Source organism: Felis catus, chromosome B1, assembly GCF_018350175.1.
Source record: "Felis catus isolate Fca126 chromosome B1, F.catus_Fca126_mat1.0, whole genome shotgun sequence".
Taxonomy (NCBI): Eukaryota; Metazoa; Chordata; class Mammalia; order Carnivora; family Felidae; genus Felis; species Felis catus.
Window position 1 is genome coordinate 146,128,058 of NC_058371.1, and position 24,571 is coordinate 146,152,628.

The window sequence follows — 24,571 nt, forward strand, 5'->3', positions numbered from 1 at the left end:
AGCATTCCATTTTAGAGCTGATTTTGTTTACCAGTGCCAACAGAATCCCCTTTTCATAAGTTCTCAACATATATCAACATATTCAGAAAAACTGATTTTACTATTCATGTGAAAGATATTTTCCCCTTCTGTTTACTGTTGTTGTAAAACTAAGTCATTTTGTTAGTAGTTGAAAATTAACTTTTTGTTAAATTACTATACTTATTGTGATTTTTCTTCTTAGGAAAAAAATGGCGGTGGGGTCAGTAGTTCACTGACTGATTCTGTCTTGTTTTTCATGAAAATATTATACCATCTTTCTTTTGACTCAAATGACCTAAATACACATTTGATAAAAATTATTTTGCACACTATATTATTCACTTCATCTTTCAAACAATACAAAGTGATAGACTAAAGAGGGAAATTCAAAGTCACAAAGCTTCTTCAGAGCCTCTGTTTTATTTCATCTATTTTTCACATTGAGTTTTTCAGAAACACTCTCATTCCTGCAGATCTGCCAGTACAGAACTTTTGCAATGCCAAGTAGTGTAACGCACACCCTCAGAAAGCAGAGGCCACTCTGCTGTCCACCATTTTGGCCTATGAAAGATGTGGTAGGAGATAGCCGGGAAACCTGTATACATCCCACTGATCAATGCTTGCTTCAACAAGTCCCACCACTCAACTAACTGGTGTTATTTCCAGGGGATGAATTTAGGATGAGAGCTTCATTAGTGCTTTAATATGACTTAACTGTGTTACTTACATACCTTGATTGCAAAACTACTGTCACTTGTATTTTGGGTGAGTAAAGCGTGTGCAACTATGGCTTGACATAAATAAGAGTTCTGTAATGTGACAGAATACATGACTAATAGATGTGTTATAAGAGGTTTCATATTAGACTTCTACCTTTAAATGCATTCACACTTTTGAAAGCTGAAAGCCAATTTTGCATATCAGTACTTAAGAACCATGATAAGAAAGATGAGAGGATGTTTTTCTTTAAAAAATTTTTTTTAATGTTTGTTTATTTTTGAGAGAGAGGGTGAGCACGAACGGGGGAGGGGCAGAGAGAGAGGGAGACACAGAATCCAAAGCAGGCTCCAGGCTTTGAGTTGTCAGCCCAGAGCCTGACGCAGGGCTTGAACTCACAAGTTGTGAGATCATGACTTAAGCTAAAGTTGGACGCTTAACCGATTGAGCCACCCAGGTGCCCCAAAGATGTTTTTTGACAGAGAGAGAGAAGCTAATTTTACATTATGTAGCTTTGGTTTTGAAAAGCAATGCATTAAGTAAGTAGAGGAAAAAAAGAAATTCAACCTAAATCTGATTCCAAGAGGTCACTTTAACAATTTCTTATGAAAATACCTTTTAAAGGTTCTTTTGTCAAACATTTCAAAAGGCATATTTGGAAAATGAGAAATTAAAAGTACAAATATACAGTTTACGTGTGTAAATAGCCTATATTCAAATTTTGACCCCACTCCTGTGTTCAGCACTGATGGGTAAGAATTTCAGAAACTGCAGAAAGAAAATGAAAGTCTGTTTTTAAGGAGCTTAAAGTTAAAAAAAATAGTGTGTGACATAGTGAAGACAAGAATATTATAGGCTAATTATAAGCTAATTATAAATGTTGAACTTTAAAAAAGTGTTCTGGTATGTTGTGCAAGTTCATTTGCAGTATTAGAGTTGACAAGATTTCATTTGGTTTGCTGGGTGTTTGGTCATTTCATACTGTGTTCTGCAACTCAAAAGATACAAGTTACCACAATGTTGGATAACCAGTACATACGTACACATCAGTGCTAACACTCTACTTTTGTATTGGGCTTTTTAATTTTTTTTTTTTTTTTAAGATTTTATTTTTTACGTAATCTCTACATCCAACGTGGGGCTTGAATTTACAACCCGGAAATCAAGAGTTGCACACTCCAGGGACTGAGCCAGCAGGAACTCCTGTATTGGGCTTTATAATTGACAGATACTTCCCCCGCCCCAACATGCTTTACCAAGTAGATCAGTTTCGATCACCTCTAATAAATGAATGTTAGTATATGTGAAATTAGTAGAAAAATATCCATAAACTTTATTTAGATCACAATATTGAAGCTTACAGTAGCAACACTTTAAAGTGAGAATATGTGACACCAATATGTATCCGAAAAGGTGGACCTCATCAACTCCATGTCTCCTGCATATTAAAAGGTCAGAGTACCTAGCTTAAGTGCTACCGTGGAAGGACCAATTTCCAATGACACCAGTTCTCTGGAAGGAGAGGAACGCAGCATCATAGAATTTGCTTCTTTACTCCCACAATCTTTAGGTGAAGATATTTCCATTTAAAATTCGTTTCCACTTAAAATCAATAGTGAGTAGCAACCAGTTGTTTCTTATTTACCTTAAGTAGAGTGGTACCTTCTTCGTTTTTTGTTTTTGTTTTTGTTTTTATTTTTCCTTTTAAAAAGGAACATCTTAGGGGCGCCTGGGTGGCTCAGTCAGTTAAGCATCCAACTTTGGCTCAGGTCATGATCTCCCAGTTTGTGAGTTTGAGCCCCGCATCGGCTCTGTGCTGACAGTGTGGAGCCTGCTTGGGATTCTCTCTCTCCTCTCTGCCCCATTCGCACTCCCTCTCTCTGTCTAAATAAATAAATAAACTTAAGTTTTAAAAATTTTTAAAAAGGAACATGTACATATAGCGTAAGTTGGGATTTGTGTGTTGAAACATTTCAAAATTCATGTAGGTGCAAAATTTGTAACTGCAGTTTGACATTACCCCAACATTTGTTGGAGGCTTGTTTTAACCAACATTTTACTCCGCACAACACAATTTGGGGACTAGGACTAGGAGTAACCCCTATGTGAGTAAACTCCTTCACGTCATTCCAGTTTGTGTGTACTGTTGTCAGGAACACAAAACTAAAAACTAGTCCGTGTAGATTTAGCCTATTCCTTTTAACCCGAAGACAAAATGTTACTGTTGAGGCTCTTGAACGTTTCTATAGGATACATGTAAACTAGTAAAGAATACACCGTGCTGCCAGTGATAACCCCTCTTAAGTAATGAGACTATCTTAATAAAGTTTTGCTCTTTATAATGGAAGATAAAGTGACACTCAGTTTGCAGTTGGGCTTGAAAATGTTAATTGGAACAGGTAAACCAAGTAAATCTTTATACTGTAGATAAAACTATGCCTAGTACGTAATGGATGCTCATTAAAACTCAGGGTCAGCCAGAAACACATGCCTTTCTCCAAGCAGGCATTTCGGCAGTATAACCTATCTCAGTAAGTAGCAGAAGCAATCAGGTTGCACGTAAAGAGGTGGGGGACTACCCTCTCTGGTCACAAAAAACACCCACCCAGTCTTTCCACTAAAATTACACAGTTTGAAAGTGAAAAAGAATAGGGGCGCCTGGGTGGCTCAGTCCGTTAAGCGCCCAACGGGGCTCAGGTCGTGATCTCCCGGTTTGTGAGTTCAAGCCTCCCATCGGGCTCTGTGCTGACAGCTCAGAGCCTGGAGCCTGCTTCGGATTCTGTGTACCCCTCTCTCTCTCTGCCCCTGCCCTGCTCGCACTCTATCTCTCAAAAAAGTGAATAAACATTAAACAAACAAACAAACCTACTAAAGTGTAAAGGAATGGAAAGGCTCACGCCTCACACCGACTTAAAAGGCGAGGGCTCCTAGAGACAGCCCGGTCCCGCCCAGGGCAGCAGGCCCCGCCCCCGACTCTACAATTCCGGTCCAGCGTCCGAGGCGCTCCAAGCCAGCAGCGGGAAAGTTCTGTGTCTGCGCAGTAGGCCTGCCCGGTGCCGCGTGGGAAAGGCGGGACTTTCCTACCTCCTGCGTCATCGCCAGTGCGACGCAAGACGTCACTGGCTTGAACGGGAAGGTCAATAGTAGTGGAGCGAGCGCCCGTTTTTCGCTTTGGGTTTCCGGCGCGTGCGCTTGGCGGTCTAGGTGCCGCGGATCGTAGCCCGATTCTAACCTCTGATGCCCGTGTTTTAGCTCGGCCCCAGCGCCCACATGCTGTGCCGGCTTGGCGGTAGGTGGCTGCGGCCGCTGCCTGCACTGCAGTTAGGAGTCCGGGTCCCGCCTCTTGCGCCAACCTCGACGGGCGGCATTAAGCACTCTGCTCTGCCCGCTTGGGCGGTGGCGTCAGTGTCTGCAGTGGGCTCCGGCGGCCCTGGCAGCTGGTACGAGGCCCTGGCCACGTCGGCGCCGGTGCAGGGCGCGGAGGAGGTGCTACTCGGCGTGCACACCGCCACGGGTCTGCCCTGGTGGGCCTGCATCGGCCTCACCACCGTGGCTCTGCGCGGCGCCGTCACTCTACCCCTGGCCGCCTACCAGCACTACATCCTGGCCAAGGTGAGGGCCACCTGCACCCTGCGCATCAGCTTCGGCGGTGAAGGGTGGTAGACGTCTACCGGGGGCTTAAAATCCCTGGCTGCCGCCGGAGTGCTTAATGTAAATCATCGTGACCGCCTTTGCTAAGAAATTTAACTAGCACTGGATATGGAATTGAGAGATGTCTGGTGATATGTGTACTTGTCATGTCGTTTACCCTGCTGGGTTTGTGCTCCAAGCCCAAGTGGTTGCTGCTGCTTGCTAGAGAATGAGAGAAGTAAAAGAATTAGCAGAAGAAGTTGTGTGGAGAAACCTGTAAAATTTCCATCTGTAGTAGCCTGTATGCCTGCAGCGTCTTTTGTCCCCGAGTATTCCAGTTCACCTTATTGAAAACAACTACTAAACTAGCGATTTGCAAACTTGGTTCCTTATTCAGGCCGTGCTGCCTACAACTCGGGTTAGTCGCAGCCACTTGACCTTCAGTGTTCTCGTTATTTTTTCTGTGGAATCAGGTAGTAATGCCTTCCTGGCCTACTTCACAGTGTTATGATATCAAATCAAATACTGTAGGTTAAAGTGCTTTGAAAGCAAAATATTATTCAAATGGGAAACTTCAAAAATAATGTCTTAAGGTGTTTTCAAATAATTATTGAGGATGCGGAGACCCGGAAACAAAGGAAATTATCACCATTAAGACAGTGATGTGCTGTACAGAATTAACACAGAACAAAAATAAATACAAACTTTTTGTGGCTCTGTCGCTGTCACAGAGCGTATTAAAGACTCTTAATTAATAGACTTCTGTTTTCTCAGTTTACATTATTGGAAAATCCAGGGGTGAAATATTCTAGGATTCAGTTCTTATTTAATCCTTATAATAATTCTGTGAGGTAGGTGTTGTTAAACATTTTATATTATGAGGAAACAGGGTTTTACAGCTTAAGTAACTTGCCTGAAATCACATGGCTAAGAGTATGAGCTGGAATTTGAAATTTGGTTGTAACTGAAGATTTCTTAAGCAAATTAACATCTTCTGCTTAGACTTAAATTTTCTTGAGATGATCAGTAAACCACATTTCTGAGTGAGTTAGAGGCATATTATGAGTGGTTATGGATAAGATCCTTTATGTGCTCATAACAAATTCTACGTTTTCTTTAGCTAGGTGGAAAATTTGCAGCCAGAAATAAAAAACATTGCAAGGCATCTTAACCAAGAAATTGCAATTCGTGCAAATCAGTTGAAATGGTCCAAAAGAGCTGCAAGGTGAGCTAATTCTGTGCATATAGACCTACATATGTATGTATATATATACATACACTTACATACATACCCAAATTGTGTCTGTGATTATGTTAATTAGAGGTTTGAGTATTCTGTAGCTGTAGCAGCAAAGTAGTTCTTTCACTCTTTAATATTTTAATGCGTTTGTGTGGTATGACAGTTTTATATAGTGGACTGAAAGCAAGAAGTAGAGAAACAAAGAGCAAGTTCCTTCTTGAGGGACTCCAGCCTCCTGAAAAAGACCTATAATCAAATAATGACATAACAATTATAAAAAAGGTTATGTACAAGTTCGGTCATCATGGAAAGTCAGGGAAGGCTTCACAGGATGAAGGTACCGTGCCAGTCTGTTGGAATTTTAGTCAGCAAATGATACAGAATATTTATACACTTGACTGTTTTGGAAAGAAAGGTACAGCAGACAATAACCCACAAGAAGAGGGAGGTAGAAAATGTGAATGTGTAAATGCCAGGGTAGAAGAAATTAGTTAGCCAAGGTGCTGTCTGTCCACTATGGTTCCCCTGTGTAGTTGTCTGCCTGGGCTCTTAGCCCTTAGAAAGTGCTTGAATGGGCTGCAATTCTATGCCTGCACTCAGCCACTGGGAACTTCTAAGTCCTGCTTCAGTCAGCCTAAGTTACTAGTCAAATTCTGGTCCTTACTAGACTAAGTATTCACCAGTTCACAGCAATGAGAAAAATAAGGGTTTTTATTATGAGTATATGATGTATATATGGTTGTTCATATATTTTTACCTATATGGGTAGACATTTGCCTACTATTTTCAACATGAAATTGCTTCCCTCTTCACTTAGTGTTGAAAATTTGGAAAGACCTGCCATTTATTTTTATTTCAGAGAGAGAGAGAGAGAGAGCATGCAGGGGAGAGGGGCAGAGGGAGAGAGAAAGTCTCAAGCAGGCTCCACACGCAGTGCAGAGTCTGACTCGGGACTGGATCCTGCAACCCTGGGGTTATGACTTGAATTGAAATCAAGAGCCAGATGTTCAACCGACTGAGCCACCCAGGTGCCACAGAAAGACCTGACATTTAAAAAAATCATTGTGGTAGCTTAATATCTTTACTTGATAAACTTAACAGTGTTTAAGTTTTATTGATCAGAGAAATCTAAGGACAACAAATCTAGGCCAAAATAACAGATTCATAGCTGCTCATCTGAGTTATAAATGCAGCCTAGACAAGCCTGATACCTTGCTTATGCAGTACTGGCAGAATGATTTTCCAGATACATCCTCACACAGATAGATGACTTTCTAGAAAGACACATCTGAGGGTTTCCTGCATTTTCAATGGAACTGAGTCTTGAAGGGTAAAAGTGAGTTTGTCAGGTGGATAGCCAGGTAAGTGGACTGTCCACGTAGATGATTTAATGACTTCCAAAAGCATGCTGATGTAGAAGTCTGATTTATTGGACAGCCTATGTCATTTAGGCACCAGAATATATAGGTGTGTGTAAAAGAGTAACAAAAAATAAAGTTCAAACAGTAGGCAGAGTCTAAATTACAAAGCTTGGGATATCTGTGTACTGTCTTAATGTAATACTACACTATAATTGTGTTACCTTCAAGCGTATTAAATGTCTACCTTGTACAAAAACCTGCTACAAGAGAATTAGAAATGAGTAAGACCCAACAGTTGACCCTCAAGGAGACTTTGATCTAGAAAGTGGGACTTATGGCAAGAGCAGGAATAACTAATAGGATTAACAGAGAAACATGAAGAAAATCTTCATGAAAGAATTGAGGGGCACCTGGGCGGCTCAGTCAGTTACGCGTCCGACTTCGGCTCGGGTCATGATCTCAGCTTGTGAATTTGAGCCCTGCGTCAGGCTGTGTGCTGACAGCTCAGAACCTGGAGCCTGCCTTGGATTCTGTGTCTCCTCTCTCTGCCCCTCCCATGTTCATGCTCTCTCAATAATAAATAAACGTTAATAAAAAATTAAAAAGAAAAAGGATTGAAGAATGGAGACCATTTCAACAGGTCAAGAACATACATATTACAGAACCACATTGCTATAAAAGGTATATTCAGAGATCAAGTAATTGAGCTTGCCTGGAATGGAGGGATTTTAGTTAAATGTGCTTTCACCTTTAGAATTTTTCGTAAAGACTGGTCAGACCATGTCAGTAGTGAAATTTCACTTGTTAAAATCTAATTGGCCAAAGACCATCAGAGACAAAGCTTATAATCCGACAATGTCAGATTTATCAGATTGTTATATAATTTGTGTACATTGCTAGAGAATTTTCAGTAAAAGGCTTCATTTGCCTTTTGTTAGGCAACCCCTTAATATAGCCTATGAGAACTAAAAATCCTGCACAAAACTTTAGCTAATAACCATAACATGGGTGTGTTTGTACTATGGGTATGAAGCACTGTTAGTCAAATGACATTTTCTCCTTTCCCTTTTTTTCCCTCTTCCTTCAAACTAGACTCACTTATCTAAAGAATATGCGGAGGCTTGTTTCAGAGCTGTATGTTCGGGACAACTGCCACCCTTTCAAAGCCACTGTGTTGGTCTGGATTCAGTTTCCAATGTGGATCTTCATGTCCATTGCCCTCCGGAATTTTAGCACAGGAGCAACACATTCAGAAGGTAGTTATTATAGAAGTCTCTTTCCCCCAAATAAGTTCTCTAACAGTGTTTTTGTACTCAAAAAACAAAAACAAAATGTGAAAAATCCCTATACTTTTTATAATTAGTATATTGTCACCATCTTTCTTACAAGGGTATAGGTTTTAAAATATCACGTATTAGCTAATTAGCCATGTTGAGAAAACAAATGAATATAGAAAGGACAATAGTAATAGAGTTGACCCTTGAACAACACAGGTTTGAACTGGGCAGATCCACTTATAGGTGGGTTTTCTACAGTACGGCACTATAGATGTATTTTCTTTTCATTATGATTTTCTTAATAACGTTTTCTTTTCTCTAGCTTTATTGTAAGAATTCAGTATATGATACTTGGGTTATAGGTAAGGCTTCCAGACAACAATAGGCTTTCAGTAGTTAAGTTCTTGGAGAGCCAAAAGTTATACACAGATTTTCAGCTGCTCGGAGGGTCAGCACCCCTAAGCCCTGAGTTGTTTAAGGGTCAACTGTACTTCTTCATGGAAGTCATAATAAATTTAGTGTTATAATTCCATGATTAAGTTTTCTGGCCAAGAATTTCTTCTGTTTATAAAATTAAGAGATCAGAAAAGTTTTCACAGATATGAATGTAAACATTAATTAAGAAACAGTATAAACTAAAGCATGTATTTTTTACTTTCATTTAAAGGCATTTCTAACCAGAAAGTAATCTGAACAGAAAGAAAGTAGCCTATGGACAAATAATTATACAAATACAAGTCTGAAAGAGTGCTGCTACTCTATGCTCCTACAACTGTTTGCTACAGAGAGCTTCTTGCCTCTTTCTCAGCACAGGAAGGACTAGTTTATGTTGTGGAATGAAAACGAATGAAAGCAATACATGTCTTCAGTGTGAAAGACCCCTTATTTGAATTAGACTACTTATGTCTTGTGTCTTTCTTCCTGCTATGTTTTATTTATGAAACTGTTTTAGCAGGTTTTTCTGTTCAGGAACAGTTGGCTAATGATGGGATCCTGTGGTTTCGTGACCTCACTGCACTGGATTCCACTTGGATTCTGCCTATCTCTGTTGGTGTCACCAATTTACTAATAGTGGAGGTCAGTGGTTTTAAATGAGATTTGTTTGCCATTGGAATCATTGAGATTTTTGTTGCTGTTGCAACGTTTGAATAGGTAGTGATAGCTCTGAGCTAGAATTGAGATTCCTTGGTGTCTGGTCATAGATCAGACATTGGCAAACTCTGTCTGTTTTAAGCCAGTTCCTTAATCTCTCTGGGGGCCACATGCTTATAATTAAAATGGAGGAGCTGAATTAGAACACTTCCAAAGTCTCTTTCACCTTTACAATGATATGAATCTAATGCATACAATTTTGTGATTTGTTTTTGGTAAAGAGAGTAATTAAGATGGTTATCAATCTGGTTTTATTCTTCCAGTAGGTTGGCAATTTGTGTATATATTTAAAATGTAAATTTGTAAGCAGGAAACACCATATCTGATTGTCATTTTTTAGCTGTATGACCCTAGAAAAGTTAGAACTTAACTTTATATGATGGAGTGGAAAAATACAGACATACAAAATATGAATTGTCAACTATGTCTTACCTTTATCCCATGCTGTGTTACTCAGCAGTTTAGGGAAAGCAAGCTTTTAGTTAGTTGTATGAGGAGCTGTTCTCAGACTTTGAGTAGAACATAGTCTCTTTGAACTGGAAGAAACCTTAGAAATGATCTTTAGAACTTCAGTTGAGATCTCACAGACCTGTCACTGGTCTCTGTTTGGGGAATCTAAAATACCTTCCTAAAATGATGGTACTCTAATGTCTTGGGTTAAAGTTTCTTGAGAAAAGACTCCATGTGTAGTCTAAGTGTTTTCCTAAGATCACCTAGCACAATCCTATGAATGTGGTTGGTGCTTAGTGAATATTTGTTAGAACGAAGGAAGTAGTAAACACAAGGTCACAGTGAACTAATGTCAATCCTTAGCCTTTCCTTTTAGTGACTAATGACCCAGTATATATAAGTTTAAAAAAACTTATTTTTTATTTTTTTAATTTTAGAGAGAGGGAGGGAGAATGCGAACCGGGGAGAGGGACAGAGGGAGAAAAGAGAGTCTTACGCAGGTCAGCGCTCCATGCGGAGCCCAATGCGCAATGGTCTCATGACCCTGGGATCTCATGACCTGAGCTGAAGTCATGAGTCAGATGCTCAACCAACTGAGACACCCAGACACCCCAAGAAAATTTATTCTTACTTAATATACACCATGTGGCAGGCACTGTTGTAAGCAATTTACATGAATTAACTTATTTAATTCTTAGAATAATCCTGTGATGTAGCTACTAATATTACCCCTGTTTTAAGTTAGAGAAAGTGAGGTACAGAAAGGTTAAGTAACTTGTACAAAGTCACATAACCACTAAATGCAGGGCTGTTCACATGAATCTAGAGAGTTTGGATGTAGATTCTGTGTTCGGAGTTATTACACTATGCTGCCTCTTAAGTAATTCATAATCATAACTGCTTTTCCTAGCCTGGTTCTCCCCTTATTCCATGGAGCCAGATCACAAACCTTTGAAGTACCTATTAAGTTCCTTCTTTACGCCAGGCACTGTATGTAGGTGCCAAAACAAGGGTAGTGATTCATACGTAGTACCTATCTTGAAAGGACTTTCAGTCTTACAATCTTTAAAGAAAAAACACAGATGATCAACCATATACAGTTATCAGTGTTTTATTTTTAACTTTTCTGCTTCTATTAAAATATATGTAGGTGGAGGGCAGTCAAAAATCAGGCTGTATTTTAAACCTTGTCTAATTTAATATGCTTAATACTCATTGTGTGTGTTTATATTCTACTCTCTCAGATTTTTGCTCTGCAAAAAACTGGAATGTCTCGTTTTCAGACGTATATTACGTACTTCGTTCGTGCAGTATCAGTGTTGATGATTCCAGTTGCTGCGACAGTACCTTCAGTGAGTAAGCACCGGCATTGTGTGTAGTGTGCTAAATCCTCTCTGTGCATAGCTTACACTGGCTAGGATTCTGCCTCTTTTTTTTAATGTTTACTTATTTTTGAGAGAGAGGAAGAGAGATCTGAAATGGGCTCTGCTCCGACAGCAGAGAGCTCCACATAGGGCTCGAACTCATGAACCATGAGATTATGACCTGAGCCGAAGTCTGACACTTAACTGATTGAGCCATCCAGGTGTCCCAGGATTCAGCCTCTTCTATTGAGCTTCATTTGACTAAGTCCCTTACTGGTTTCCAGGTTTCTGTAGTAATTAATCTATCACCAAGTGACACTCGAATATTTCTTGGGTTGGTTAATCTTCCTCTGTGTGAAAGTGAGTTAGCTGTCAACTCTGTTTCTTTTTTTTTTTTTTTTCAGTCTTACGCAGCGCTGTGAACATAGTATTTGCTCTGTTTAATTAGTTGAAATATTGAATTCCTTCTGTCTACATAGACTGGGCCAAGGAATTTAGCTCTTAAAAAAGAAACAAAACTTCATGCTGAGTCCATAATGGCTCATATATAATATCGCTTAACCTCATAAAAATTCAGTGGGATAGGTACATCTGTCCCCATTTACATGTCATTACACTCTGATAGAAATGGAAAAAAATAGTTAACGTTTGCAGTTATTTCCCATTTTCAGCCTTTGTTTATTTCCCAATGAAACTATAGTGCAAAGAGGGCAAAAGCTGTATTTGGCATTATCTCTGTCTTTGCTGAGGGCCAACACATGGACCATGAAGTAGAAGTCATTTGTTGGTGGTATGTAAAGTTATATCTGCATATATGAAAGTACTTCATTATCCTAAGAATCTGAACCGGTATGTTTTTAGCATCAACAATGTATTTTTAAAGCTGTCCCTTGGCCATAATACTGTCACTAATCCGGTGTAAAATAAGTAAGTCTCCACATTTCTAAAATAGACATCGTAATGTCTGTGAGAAGTAATGAAATAGCAACAAGTGCTTATTATGGTACTTTTCATGTAATAGTAATGTTGTAAAATACCCTGTGAAAATAGAATAGTACAGAGTCATCGCATTTCTGGGGGAAAATAATACCAGTTATAACTAAGGAAACTCCCTGGTCAAATAAGATAGGAGCAGTGAGTTTTCCGTGAGGGATTGGGTTTGAAATGGGTGACAGAGATCTACAAAGCAATGTCTTAAGTACCCAAAAGTTTATTCTCTCCAATATAGGAAATTCAGAGTTAGGCAGTTTGGGGTAGAGCTGGTATAGCAACTGCGTGAAGATAGGAGAAACCCATCCGCCTTCTCTGCCTGTGTTCCATCATCCACAGCCTGTAATTTCTATCTGTAAGGCCATGGGATGGTCATGATGGCTGCTGGAGCTTATCTTGCAGGATTGGTAAAAGGGTGCTTCAAGTGCAGTTATCCTCTTTAAGGAGCCTTGCCAGAAGTCACACCAAACACTTGTGCTTACGTCTGACTTACGTGGGTCATAACCTAATTGCAGAAGAGGCTGGCAAGTAGTCTTCAAGTAGTCTTTTTTTTTTTTTTTTTTTTTTTTTAAGATAGCAGTATACCCAGCTAAAAAAGAGAAGTTTATTACTAAGGAAGAATTACTCTTAGTAGGCAATTTCAGGGTAGTTTTTGTGTCCTGGGTAAGTTCAGATGATGATGGCCAGTATTTATTTGATATTGACCTTGTGCCAGGCACTGTTTTAAATGGCTTACATACTTTAGCTCATATAATTCATCCAGTGTGCACTGAAGTGGGTGCCATTATAATCTCCACTTTAGTGATGAGGAAATGGGCACACAGAGGGTAAGTAACTCACCCAAGGTCACTCATTTATTAAGTGATACTTAACATCTCTTAAGTATCTAAGGCACATCCAGGCAGTTTGGCTCCTGCTCATAACTACTATGCTAATCTCCTTTGAGGATGTATTACGTTCTGCCCCTAAGAATTTACTTTGGAACAAAGGCAGGTAGGTCACCTACTGTGCTTAGCAGTCTCTGTAAGTTATCACATTTTTTCCCCCCAGCAACCTTCTGAAGTAGGTACAGTTCAGTTCCCATTTTACAGATGAGGAAACTGAAACAGAAGGAAAATAACTTCCCCAAAGTCAAGTAAATGGAATTCAGATTCAGGCAGTTCTACTCCGGGACCTGGACTAAACCACCATGGGGTCATGCCCCTGGAGCCTGATCACATTCTGATGCCAAAGAAAAGTTTGGAACAGGGATGTATGTATGGGAATATTTTGAGAGGCTACAGAACTTAGTCCTTGACCTAAATAAGTCACCCTGGATGGAAGTACAAGAGAAAGTGGAAGAGAGACTGTCTCTGACAAAGGCTAAGATACTACATTCCTGACTAAGAAGCTGATTACTGGGGACATATAATGACAGGCGATAGATGACTGTGTGGAGGGAAATGGGATCCAGGGAGCAGGCTGTGCCCCACGGTACCCTACCTCCAGTACAGCAGCTTGTCAGGACTCTTGTTGGGGGAAAGGTGTGCTGTATTGCCAAAGAAGGGAGGTGACATCTGTCTTGAGTCTCTGCCTGGGAGATGCTCTCTGTCACCCACTTTCTATCATGAATACCTCTCCTTTTGCTTTCTTTTCAGTTTTTGGTCCTTTCAGCCTCCTTTCTTACTTACTAGATTCATGGCAGGTATCTAATAGCCGCTACAGGTCTTGCTCAGTCTGGTGCACTGCTATTTACAGAAATTGTAATTTCCCTTTTTTATTGCCTGTCTGTCTCTGGACGTCAGTGTCCTTGGAGAATGGAGAAGCACTAACATTCACGTCCTTTCTTCTCTTTACAGTCCATTGTCCTCTACTGGTTGTGCTCCAGCTTCATGGGCCTTTCACAGAACTTGCTGCTGCGTTCTCCTAGGTTTCGCCGACTTTGCCGAATACCATTGACCAAGTCAGATTCAGACACTCCTTATAAGGACCTCTTTGCTGCCTTTTACGCCAAGTTCATTTCAAGAACATGATAGGCTTTCCATGTTGTAATTTTGAAACAATTGGAAGTATAACTATCATACTACATTTAAGTTTAGAAATTCAGATGTGATTTAATTTGTCTTTATTTAAAATCATGAATTGTGTGAAGTACTGTGGGTTAAGATATAATGCAAAAGTAGAATCAAAGTGTCAGGTTCTGCTTATAAAATTACAACTTGCTAGAGGTGCCAAAACTTTGGAAAACAGGATTAGATACTGAATGATGTTAAATTACACTGACCAATCTCCTACATTAAAGTTTTTTAAAGTAAGAGAATCCAGTGAGGTGATTCTTAAAATTTTGGTGGTGTGGAGGATCATAGACCCGTTTGCACATCTGCTAAAGCTATGGTTTTCTTTTCAGAGAAATCCTGGAACTCACAATATGGGGGCCTTCATTGACAACCCCTCTGCCCTACACCAAGGCTCTTTGGTGATTTCCTGGTTGAGAACTCTTATTCTCATGGAACGTACAATGATGAGTTAATGTGTGACTTTTAAAAAATGGACTTAAGATACATGCAGTAGAGTAGTCCATACAAGAAAGTACCTAATATGGTAGGTGATCTTGCCTTAAGACCTGCTCTGAAAGAATACGAAACGGGTACATTCCTTTTTCTGTAATTTAAGACGTCTGGAATAGAGTACAGCACTAAGTATTGCTAGAGCCCAGAGTGGAAAGTCTTAAGCATTAAGTTTATTTAGTCAAAGGAAGAAAACTGGAATGGTGGCTACCTATTGTGGATGTGATTTTATAAACTTTTTTATTTGGAAGATTACTTTAATGGGTTTATTATGGTAGACATATAGGTGAAATTAACAGGTAATATAAATGGTAGATCCGGTTGTTTGATTTGAAAAGATGATGAAACTAATTGTGGAATAATTTGACAGTTACTTAAGAAGGTGATAAATTGTTAAGTTTTCATTAAGTTGGAATGCGAATACAATCCGAGATGCCCTGCCATCCCATCTCATGTTTTACAATAAAGTAAAAACTAAAGCAAAATCAATTCTTTCTTAAATAATGTCTATTACGTCTTAGCCATTTTGGTTGCCACCTAATTGAGAATTTAGAGGTAGCATTTAGGATCTGGTTTTCTTTTCTTGACTTCCCAGTCCTGGGTTGTGACTGCCCTATTGATGGAACTGTCTTTCTAATCATAGTGAAGGAATTGAAACATATGTACAGTCAGTCCTCATTATTCGCAGATTTTGTATCTGCCAATTTGCCTACTCGCTAAAATTTGTGACTCTCAAATCAGTACAATGCTTTTGATGCCACAGAGTGGCAAAAAAATTGAGTCATTCGAGGTACATGTTCCCAGCTAGGTCAAATAAGGCAACACTGTGCCTTCTTGTTTCAGCTTTCATACTATATAACCAAGTGTCCTTTACTTGGTCTATTTAGTGCCATGTTTTTTCTCATTTTTGTGCTTTTTGTTGGTGATTTCGCTATTTAAAATGGCCTCCAAGTATTGTCATACTGAAGTGCTGTCTAGGGGCGCCTGGGTGGATCAGTCGGTTAAGCGTCTGACTTTTGCTCAGGTCATGATCTCGCAGTTCACGAGGTCGAGCCCCATGTCAGGCTCTCTGCAGTTAGCAGGAGCCTGTTTCAGATCCTCTTGTCTCCCTCTCTCTCTGCCCCTCCCCATCTTGTATGCTCGTGCTCTCTCCCTCTCTCCCTCTTTCTTTCCCTCTCCCTCCCTCCCTCCCTCCCTCACCTCTCTCAAAACTAAATAGATATTTAAAAACAAGTCAGTCAATCAATGAAGTGCTGGCTGGTTTTCCCAAGCACAAGAATGCTGTGATGTTCCTTAAGGGGAAAATGCCTACATTAAATAAACTTCGTTCAGGCATGAATTATGGTGCTTTGGCCATGAGTTTACTGTTAATGAATCAGCAATATATTTTATTGAGTTGACAAAAACGTGACAAGAGGCTTGCGGGAACATGACCCTTTTTTTTCTAAGTCAGTTTTTGTGGTAACTTTGTAGAATATAACAAGAATTGACTTTCTGTAATGTGCAATCAAGGAAGCAGAGGCAGAAATGGGTATGCTAGTTGTATTATAGCAAAAAGAGGAAAGGGAGTTTGAAATATTGGAACAAGTTGACTCTTGCCATGTGTATCATTGTGTACTGATACATACCTTTTTCTCATAATGGGGTGAAGGAATTCAGCCCTCTTTCCCCATCTTACTCTAAGAAGTTGTCACTTTCTGAAAGTAAGAAATAAAGGAATGCCGTAACTCCCTTTTCCAGTAGGTGAATCTGCTTTCATGAGCATGCTTTTCCTTGTTTACTCTGATTCCTCTTGATTTCTAAATATATACTTAACATCTTTTTTCATATAGGTAGTGTACCTAATTTCCTATTGCTCTCCCATTTTCAGACTTCTTGAATTGCTGTTACAATGTATGTAAGTTTATTTAAGAATATTTCTCCCAGATCTCAAAATAATTTCTGGTAGGGTTGGAGGTAGCTGGGATCTTGGAAAATACTCATGAATAAAGAAAACTGATACATTATGAACAGAGTTGAATCAGTCACCTGACTTCAGCCTGGTAAATATTCCTCTCATTTCTTTCTCTAGGCAGAGTTGTTAGTAAATAGCAAGTCCTAGTTCAGAAAATTTCATCTGTGGTCTTTGCTCTTACTTCCCCAGCAGTTTGTCATAGTCTGGAGTGTTTCCAGAGCCTGAGGTCAGGGGAGGTGGGTACTGGATGCACACAGAGGACACACATGCTGTTAAGATCCCTTGACAACTTCCTGTTGGATGCTTCTCTGTCCTCTGCCGCTGAGGGACTGGCAGAGCTCTGTCCTGGACACTGCAGAGTTCAGGAAATCTTTCTGTCTTTTCAGATGGAGAGCGTAATCTATTTGTGTGTGTTACCCTTCCTCATTTCTGGAAGTCAGTCTTCTTGTTTGTTTGTTTGTTTGTTTCAGGTGGGCCTTGTTTTTGTCTCTCGCCCAGATTCACTTTTTTTTCTGGGTATGACTCAGCCCAAGAGTTAGGAAAGAAGTCCTGGATCTGTTTATATTATACCATGATGATACTGGAGCTCAGAAGTATGTTAGGAGATGGAACTGTCATACCCAAATAACTAAATTAGTTTTCCCTGGAACCTCTGTAAGAGAAAACCTGAACAGTCCTATCTTGGCCAGATGACATAGGTGGGAAGAGGAGGCTCACTTAAGTTAAAGGCAAAATCCTTGATTGCCACCTTCACAGATAACCCAGGAGAGGATGGAGAGCAAACCTTTCTAGGTACATTTAAGGTGCTCTAGGTACATTTAACCTTTCTAGGTGCTCAAGAGCTAAAGACCAAACCCTCCCCTCTCAGAAGAGGTACAGCTAGTTCTAGACTATATTGGGGAAATTGTAGTTTCTGAGGAAAAGTGGGAAAATGAGGGCCCACATAAACCTTAGTAATTTCTCTGTTGTGCATGTATGCTTCATTCATTCCGTGTGTCTTCATAGGTTTCTCCTCTGAGGATCCCAAGAATCCCCTCGCCTTTTTTTTTTTTTTTTTTTTTTTTGAGACTCAACCTGTTAAATTGCTTCAATACCAGAGTAAGCCCTGAAAGCAGTAGGAACTCAGATCCTAGAAAAAAAAACTAAAGCATGTAGTTTGTTTTTCTCCTGGGATGATAAGTGAAGTTACGACAGAATGCAGAATTTTAAATTTCAAGTATGACCTGTGAATCCACGTAAGAATTTGGGTTTCTGTATTAAAGCTAAATATGCAAATGTGATATAAAACATGAGACCGTAGTTATAACAGATCATTACCAACACTTGTCTGTTTTTGTGAGCTGATTCTACCAGAACACAGATTATCTGGAAATGCTGCGACTCTATAGAAAATGTTCTGAATGAACCTATGGGTATATATAGTTTAAAGTTGTAATAACTGATATTTTCTAATTATTTTTATTATCTTTTCTTTTTATATATTCTGTATTTTATGAAATCAGTATTTAGCTTTGGGACATTTGAATTTGTGTAGTATTAAAACCATAGATATTTCTGAAATTTTGGACCTCTGTGTTTAAACAAGTAAAATAAGTATATTCATATATATTTTTAATATATTCATATATATAATATGTATGAATTTTCGTTCATGAACATTTCGGGCAAAACCTAAAGACTTTGGGGGTACCTGGGTGGCTCAGTCGGTTGAACATCTGACTTTGGCTCAGGTCATGATCTCATGGTTTGTGAATTCGAGCCCTGTGTGGGGCTCTGTGCTTACAGCTCAGACTGGAGCCTGCTTCGGATTCTGTGTCTCCCTCTCTTTCTCCCCTTCCCTGCTCACACTCTGTCTCTGTCTGTCTGTCTCTCTCTCTCCCTCTCAAAAATAAATAAACATTAAAAAAAAATTTAAAGAGAAAACCAAAGACTTTGAATTTACATGTATTCTTTGCTAATTATATGAAATACAAAGGTACAAAGGTACTCTCAAAATCTTTTGAAAAAATGAAAAACTGGTACTGTGGTCAAGCTAGTGCTAATTGGGGGCATTCTTTGTTTTTCATCAGGTTTTGTTTTTTCATAATGTTGATCAGATTTTTTGTTTATATAATTATTTTATTAAGGTGTTTCTGTACCCATATACATACTTTTAAATTTTAATTTGAATATAATTAACATACAGTATTCAATTGGTTTCAGGCATATAGTATAGTGATTTAGCAGTTTTGTACATTTTTTAGTACTCCACATGACAAATGTATTCTGAATTGAATTGGGGAAAAACCTTTAAACCTGTAAACCTTGGTATGATGATACATTACATTAAGTTGGTATAAGTATCTTATATATTTCAAGATTTATGGTATCGTCGCTTGCAAAAAGCAAAATAAGTTTAAAAAGCTTGAAAAATCAGGGTAGTACTTAGCAAATGTTTAAAATAATGACAGTATATAAAAGTACATTAGTTTTAATATTACTAAAATTAAATGATGGGTGAAGAATTAGCTTATTCAGCCAGAGAGTGTGCATAGGAATTATGTATTTGTAATTATGTATTCAGTCCTTAGAGAATGTAAGTAGATTATATAATTGCGAAATTAGATTGTTGTACAGAATTCTGGAGACTGGGGTTTTGAGTATTTTACATCATCTCAAAGTACAGTAGACTTTTCTCTGTTCTGGCAGGTGACAGCCACAAAAGAAAGCCACCTCGTAAGAGCTTTGAACTATCAGTGGCTGCAATGCCGACAAAGCAAACTGAAATAAATGAACCAAACGTCATCAGATAAGGGCAGACATTGTCACGGAGAGGAATGGTGACTCTTGAACAAAAACAAAAGGAATGATGAAAAAATCTTTATTCAGTAATTGTGTTGCTCTAATGTTGCATTGTTATTTTGGAACTCTTACTGTTAGGTAAAAGATATAACGTCTATTAGGTATCTTAAGTTTTCTTTGGATCCTGTAACACATTCCTTTATGGCACTTAGGCAACTAAGAGGAAGATGTTATTGACTATATTTGTTGGAGATTTATTTTAAAAATTTGTAAGTGAAGTATAGTTGATGTACAGTATCATATTAGTTTCATGATATTGCAGCACAGTGGAGATACATAAGATAAATTCTTTTCAAGTTTTTCTTTTAAGATAGCTTCAGGGATCACCCCTGAGAAAGAAAGTGGTCCCACAAAGAGGGTCCTGCCTCCCTGCGGTTCACCACCACCATACTCAGAAAGCCTAGCCTTCATACCTGTTTGACTTAAGACCTTCCACAATCTCAGTTAGGAACTATACATAAAAGCATTTTGGTCCTGGTTGATTTCCATCCATAGGAACATTAGACCTGGCCAATACCACAAGGGGAAAAAAGTTACCAGCTTGGCAATGGCAGCAAAATTCCCACGAATCAGCTAAACCAAGAAAGTGCTTTCATACAGAGGCCTTGCCTAGTTCTTAGAGCCATAACCTTATGCTCTTCTGTAACTTGAACGTGAGGGAGATCCTGATACAATTGCCCCAAAGGAATTGCAGAGAGAACCCTGGCCCCTTGCGTTCGATCACAGACTGCCTTCTTGAACGCCCTGTGTTTTGGTAAGTTTTACAAAGTCTTACCTTTAATTACCTAGTCCTATACTGCTGGTTTTGTTTAATAAAATGAGGACTTCTGGGTGTTGGGGAACAAAAGCGCTGATGGAAAGACCTGAAATAAAACTAAAAGTACTCCTAGAAGACATCACTTCTACTGAGGTATTCAATCTAAGGTAACAAGACATTTCTGTCCTTGAAAGTCTCCGCTAGACTCCAGAGGGCCAAGAATTTCATGAAAAAAGAGGCCTCCAGGGAAAGTGCCCAATTTCTATCTTTTCCATTTCTAGGAAATATCACAAGCACACTTCTCTCTCTTTGCATCCCTGATAAGGCAGTTTACATTTGTTTTGCCTTGGTTAGGAAAGCAGCACTGTATTTAATTTAGCTTTGATTTTTGTCTTCTGGCTAAAGTGTAGCTCTCCAGGGAAATTTAAAAATGCATTATGAAATACACCTAACTCTATTCCTTTCATTGCAGCTGCATTTCTGCATGTTCCAACCGTAGTACAAATAATTTGAGGGATTTCTTCTAATTACAACCTCAAGCCTCCTGGATCTTCTGTGGGTGATGGCTGCTTCTGAGGGTAAGGAGTATTAAAAATGTAAATTCTTTATCTATGAGAGAGCTAACAGCTTCATATTCCATGCTATTTAAAATTTATCCTATATGTTGCTACAGGTAGGAACCCTCATAAAATTTTATTATAGAAGCTTCTGTTGTGCTTGACTTTCCTAATAAAACGTCTCTGGCTATATCCAGCCTGATCACCAGCCCTTTCTGTCATGTATTCTCCAGAATTTTTCTTCTTCTCATCTAGGCTTCCTTTTTCTTAACTAAGTCTTCCACTGTGCCTCTACTCTCCCAAACCTTTCCTCTGTTCTGACGTCCATTATACAGTAAACAAAATTCTCCTTGCAACTCAGGATGATGGAAGGTGAAAGACCTTTAATTTTTATTAGTAGATCATTATTTCCCTACTCATATGTAAGAAAACCTTTCTGTATACACGCCAACTGGATCTACCACTACCTACGCTTGTTTCTGGCATCTATTGGCCGTCTGGTCACCCCTGTCATTTACTGGCTTCCTCTCTATCTTCAGGGCTGCCATCACAGTGGATGACTTCAGTAGCTAAGTGGACGTCTTGTTAGGTTAGGCAGTTTGTTAGGTTCCTAACAGGATACCTGGAGGTCACTAACGAAGAAGTCATGGCCAGCTATGGGGAAGGTCAGAGGCCTGTCCTGGCAGCACTCCACAAGATGCAGGATCAAACCAGACAGGCCCAAGATGGCAGATGCCATGAAAGGAGACCCTTGGCCAAATCAGGAAGAAAAAGCTCAGAAACCCTGCTTCCCCACCACTACCCAAGTAATAAATATTCTGCCACCTACTTCACTGTCAATAAAAGATAGAAACCCGACCGCCCGCGTACACAGCTCCCTCACTGGCCAGCTTAACCTCCCCTTCTCTCTCTCTGTCTTTCCCTCTTTCCTTCTTTCTCTGTGTCCCTCTCTTCCCCCTTTTCCCTCCCTTCAGCTCGCCTGTCTCCTATCTCAAAAGCATACTTTTCGCTTTAATAAACTTTGCTGCTTGTGTTACTCATCTGCTATGCTGTGTGTCCTCGAATTCATTCTTGTGACAAGACCAAGAACCTTTGGCAACTCCTTTGGGTCTGGCTGGTTCGAGGCTCCAGGACCCAGGGCCTCCCCAGTTCACCTGGCAACAGTCTCATCTGACAACTTTGTCACCTGGTCGTTTCACCTGCTACCTGACATATGTTAGTAATTCCTTTCCAGTCTTCAGGACTAAGTATTTCACCAGGTGATGACAATGTGTACCCTGCAGGCCATAGATTATTGGATCTGGGTTGTTCATGTAGCCCAAGCAGGACCATCAAATCTCTAGGAAATTTAATCTAAGAGCTATGAAGACACCAAATCAATTGGGTAGTTGGTTCATGCTAGACCAGCCATCACACCAGCCCAAACCCACAGGCATACTACAGCTAAGACTTTGCATAGAAGACAAGGGTAGCAGAGAAAGCTTACGCAAGAAGAGAAGAGACAAAATAACACCATCTTGCAAAAGAAGCTGAGACTGAGAGATCCCAGTCTCTACCCCCGTAAGAGATAGAGTGGGTGGCCAAAATTCCAAAATTTGAAATTGCAGCCACGTATTACTTTCCTATTGCTGCTCTAGCAAATTACCATAAACTTAGTGACTTAAAACCACACAAACATTATCTTACAAGTTCTAGAGGTCAGATGTCTGATATTGGTTCCACAGAGGTGTGTTCCTTATAGAAACTATCAGCGAGAATCTGGTTTCTTATGTTTTCCAGCTTTTAAAGTTTCCAGCTTATGACCTGCCTCACTCTTTCCATTGTTGGATCCCCTTTCACTCTCACCCTCCTGACCCCCTCTTATAAGGACCCTTGGGATTATTATATTTGGCTGCCCTGATAATCCAGGATAATCTTCCCGTCTCAGGGGGCGCCTGGGTGGCTCAGTCTGTTAAGCATCTGACTCTTGATCTCGGCTCAGATTATGACCTCACAGTCGGTGAGTTTGAGCCCCACATTGGGCTCAGTGCTGACAGCATGGAGCCTGCTTGGGATTCTCTCTCCCCCTCTCTCTGCCCCTTCCCTGTGTGCACTCTTTCTCTCAAAATAAATAAAATCTTCCCATCTCAGGGTGCCTGGGTGGCTCAGTTAGTTGGGCATCCAACTCTTGATTTTGGCTCAGATCATGATTTTGCTGTTTCTGAGTTTGAGCCACATTGGGCTCTGCCTTGGCAGTGCAGAGCCTGCTTGGGATTTTCTTTCTGCCCTTCCCCTGTTCTCACTCACATGTGTGCACGCACGCTCTCTCTCTTAAAATAAATAAATAAACTTAAAAAAAAAAAGTCTTCCCATCTCAAAATGCTTAACTTAGTTACATTTTTGATCTCCTTCCTCAGGTCCAAGCACATCTTGATTAAGATCTGTGGAGGTGAACATGCATCTTTATCTTCCATGCCACAGTGGTAGATAGTCCTGCACTCTCTACGTGCAAGGAGTCATTCCGTCTCCATCTGCTCCCTTTGTCTTCCTATCTGTAGCCCCCTGTTTGCTTACAAGGGTGGTGGTAGGGAGAGCAGGGCAGCTTTTTTTACTCTTAATTAGAGTAATGCCTCCAATTTTTGTGTTAGCTGATGTCAGTGCCTTAGGCGGGATGTGTTCTCTTCCATCCTCCCTTGGGCAGGAGGTTATTAAAATGCCTTTCCAAGAAAATCCTGACCTTGGCTTCTGATGCCGTCCATCTCAGGGAGACTGCCCATTCTACCACTACATAAATGAGCTTACAGTGGTCAGTTGTTTTTTATGTCTGAAGTGCACAAATGCCATTTTGGGGCTTTTACCTGTCTTGCCATACCTGGTGCTACACCAGAGTGACAGATGTCTTCTATATCTCAGTGATGTGCTGAGGGATCAGACGTTCATTTCCCCCACCCCACCCCACCCCCAGCTTAATATCGCTTGACATCCTGTCACTGATCCTAACATTGTTTAATGGAAGCAGGGCACACGCTCAAAGATCAAAAATGACAAGGCAGTCATGCAGCTGGTAATTCCTTGTGGCCTTGTAGGCATGGCAACCCACACATTGACTCTATTGTTATTTTTGTTCTGTATGCAGAGTTGCTGACATCGTTAGTGAAGTTTTGTTAAAATCCTTAGGTTCCCCTGAGGATAAAAGGGAATAGACACACACACACACACACAAAGTCCTTCTAAATGGGACATTTCATATGGCCACTTTTCACCTTTCAATTTTTCCTTTGATCACATAGAATAAAAGCAAAAATACTTTTCCCTATTTTTCTCTACCAGAAAGTTGGCATAAAATGATCCATCAGCAAAACCGTGTATGCAGATTTTATTCTCGGATTTTCTGAAAAAGGTCCCTGGATACAAATTCTATGGGTTTGGTAGTTAAAATCAGGTTACCACTGTGGTGGGTAATATGTTCAAACGAATGTATTGGCCACAGGAGTCACATTTCAGTCAAAATGGTCAGTTCTCTTTGGCCTGAAGAGGAATTCCTATATGAGCTCTCAGAGTTCGTTTGTTCCCCACTTACACACAGAATGCTTACCTGCAGACTTCTTCCCCCAGTAGGACCAGGAGGGAGTGACTCCACTCTTCTTCCAGTGCCCATGGCCACCAGCGGTCATCAGGAAAGAAAAGACAAAGTGGTTACCTAGTGAAAGAGTAACTTCAAGTGAAAATAGAGAA

General features: G+C 39.9%; 1 protein-coding gene across 3 annotated transcripts; it reads left to right on the forward strand.

The window, feature by feature from the left end:
• The first annotated feature begins 3,768 nt into the window (after nt 1-3,768).
• On the forward strand, nt 3,769-19,640 carry COX18 (cytochrome c oxidase assembly factor COX18). 3 transcript variants are annotated; one of them, XM_023253058.2, is made up of 6 exons: nt 3,769-4,350; nt 5,493-5,593; nt 8,062-8,225; nt 9,199-9,323; nt 11,093-11,200; nt 19,391-19,640. In XM_023253058.2, exons 1-6 carry the CDS (start codon nt 4,009-4,011, stop codon nt 19,469-19,471), a joined length of 921 nt encoding a protein of 306 aa, XP_023108826.1. In that variant the 5' UTR covers nt 3,769-4,008; the 3' UTR covers nt 19,472-19,640. The 3 variants fall into 3 exon arrangements, with proteins under 3 accessions (XP_023108826.1, XP_003985381.1, XP_006931130.1); XM_003985332.5 differs by lacking the exon at nt 19,391-19,640 and adding an exon at nt 14,041-14,496 and having other exon boundaries at nt 3,790-4,350; nt 9,202-9,323; XM_006931068.4 differs by lacking the exon at nt 19,391-19,640 and adding an exon at nt 14,041-15,233 and having other exon boundaries at nt 3,800-4,350.
• Nucleotides 19,641-24,571: the final 4,931 nt, after the last annotated feature.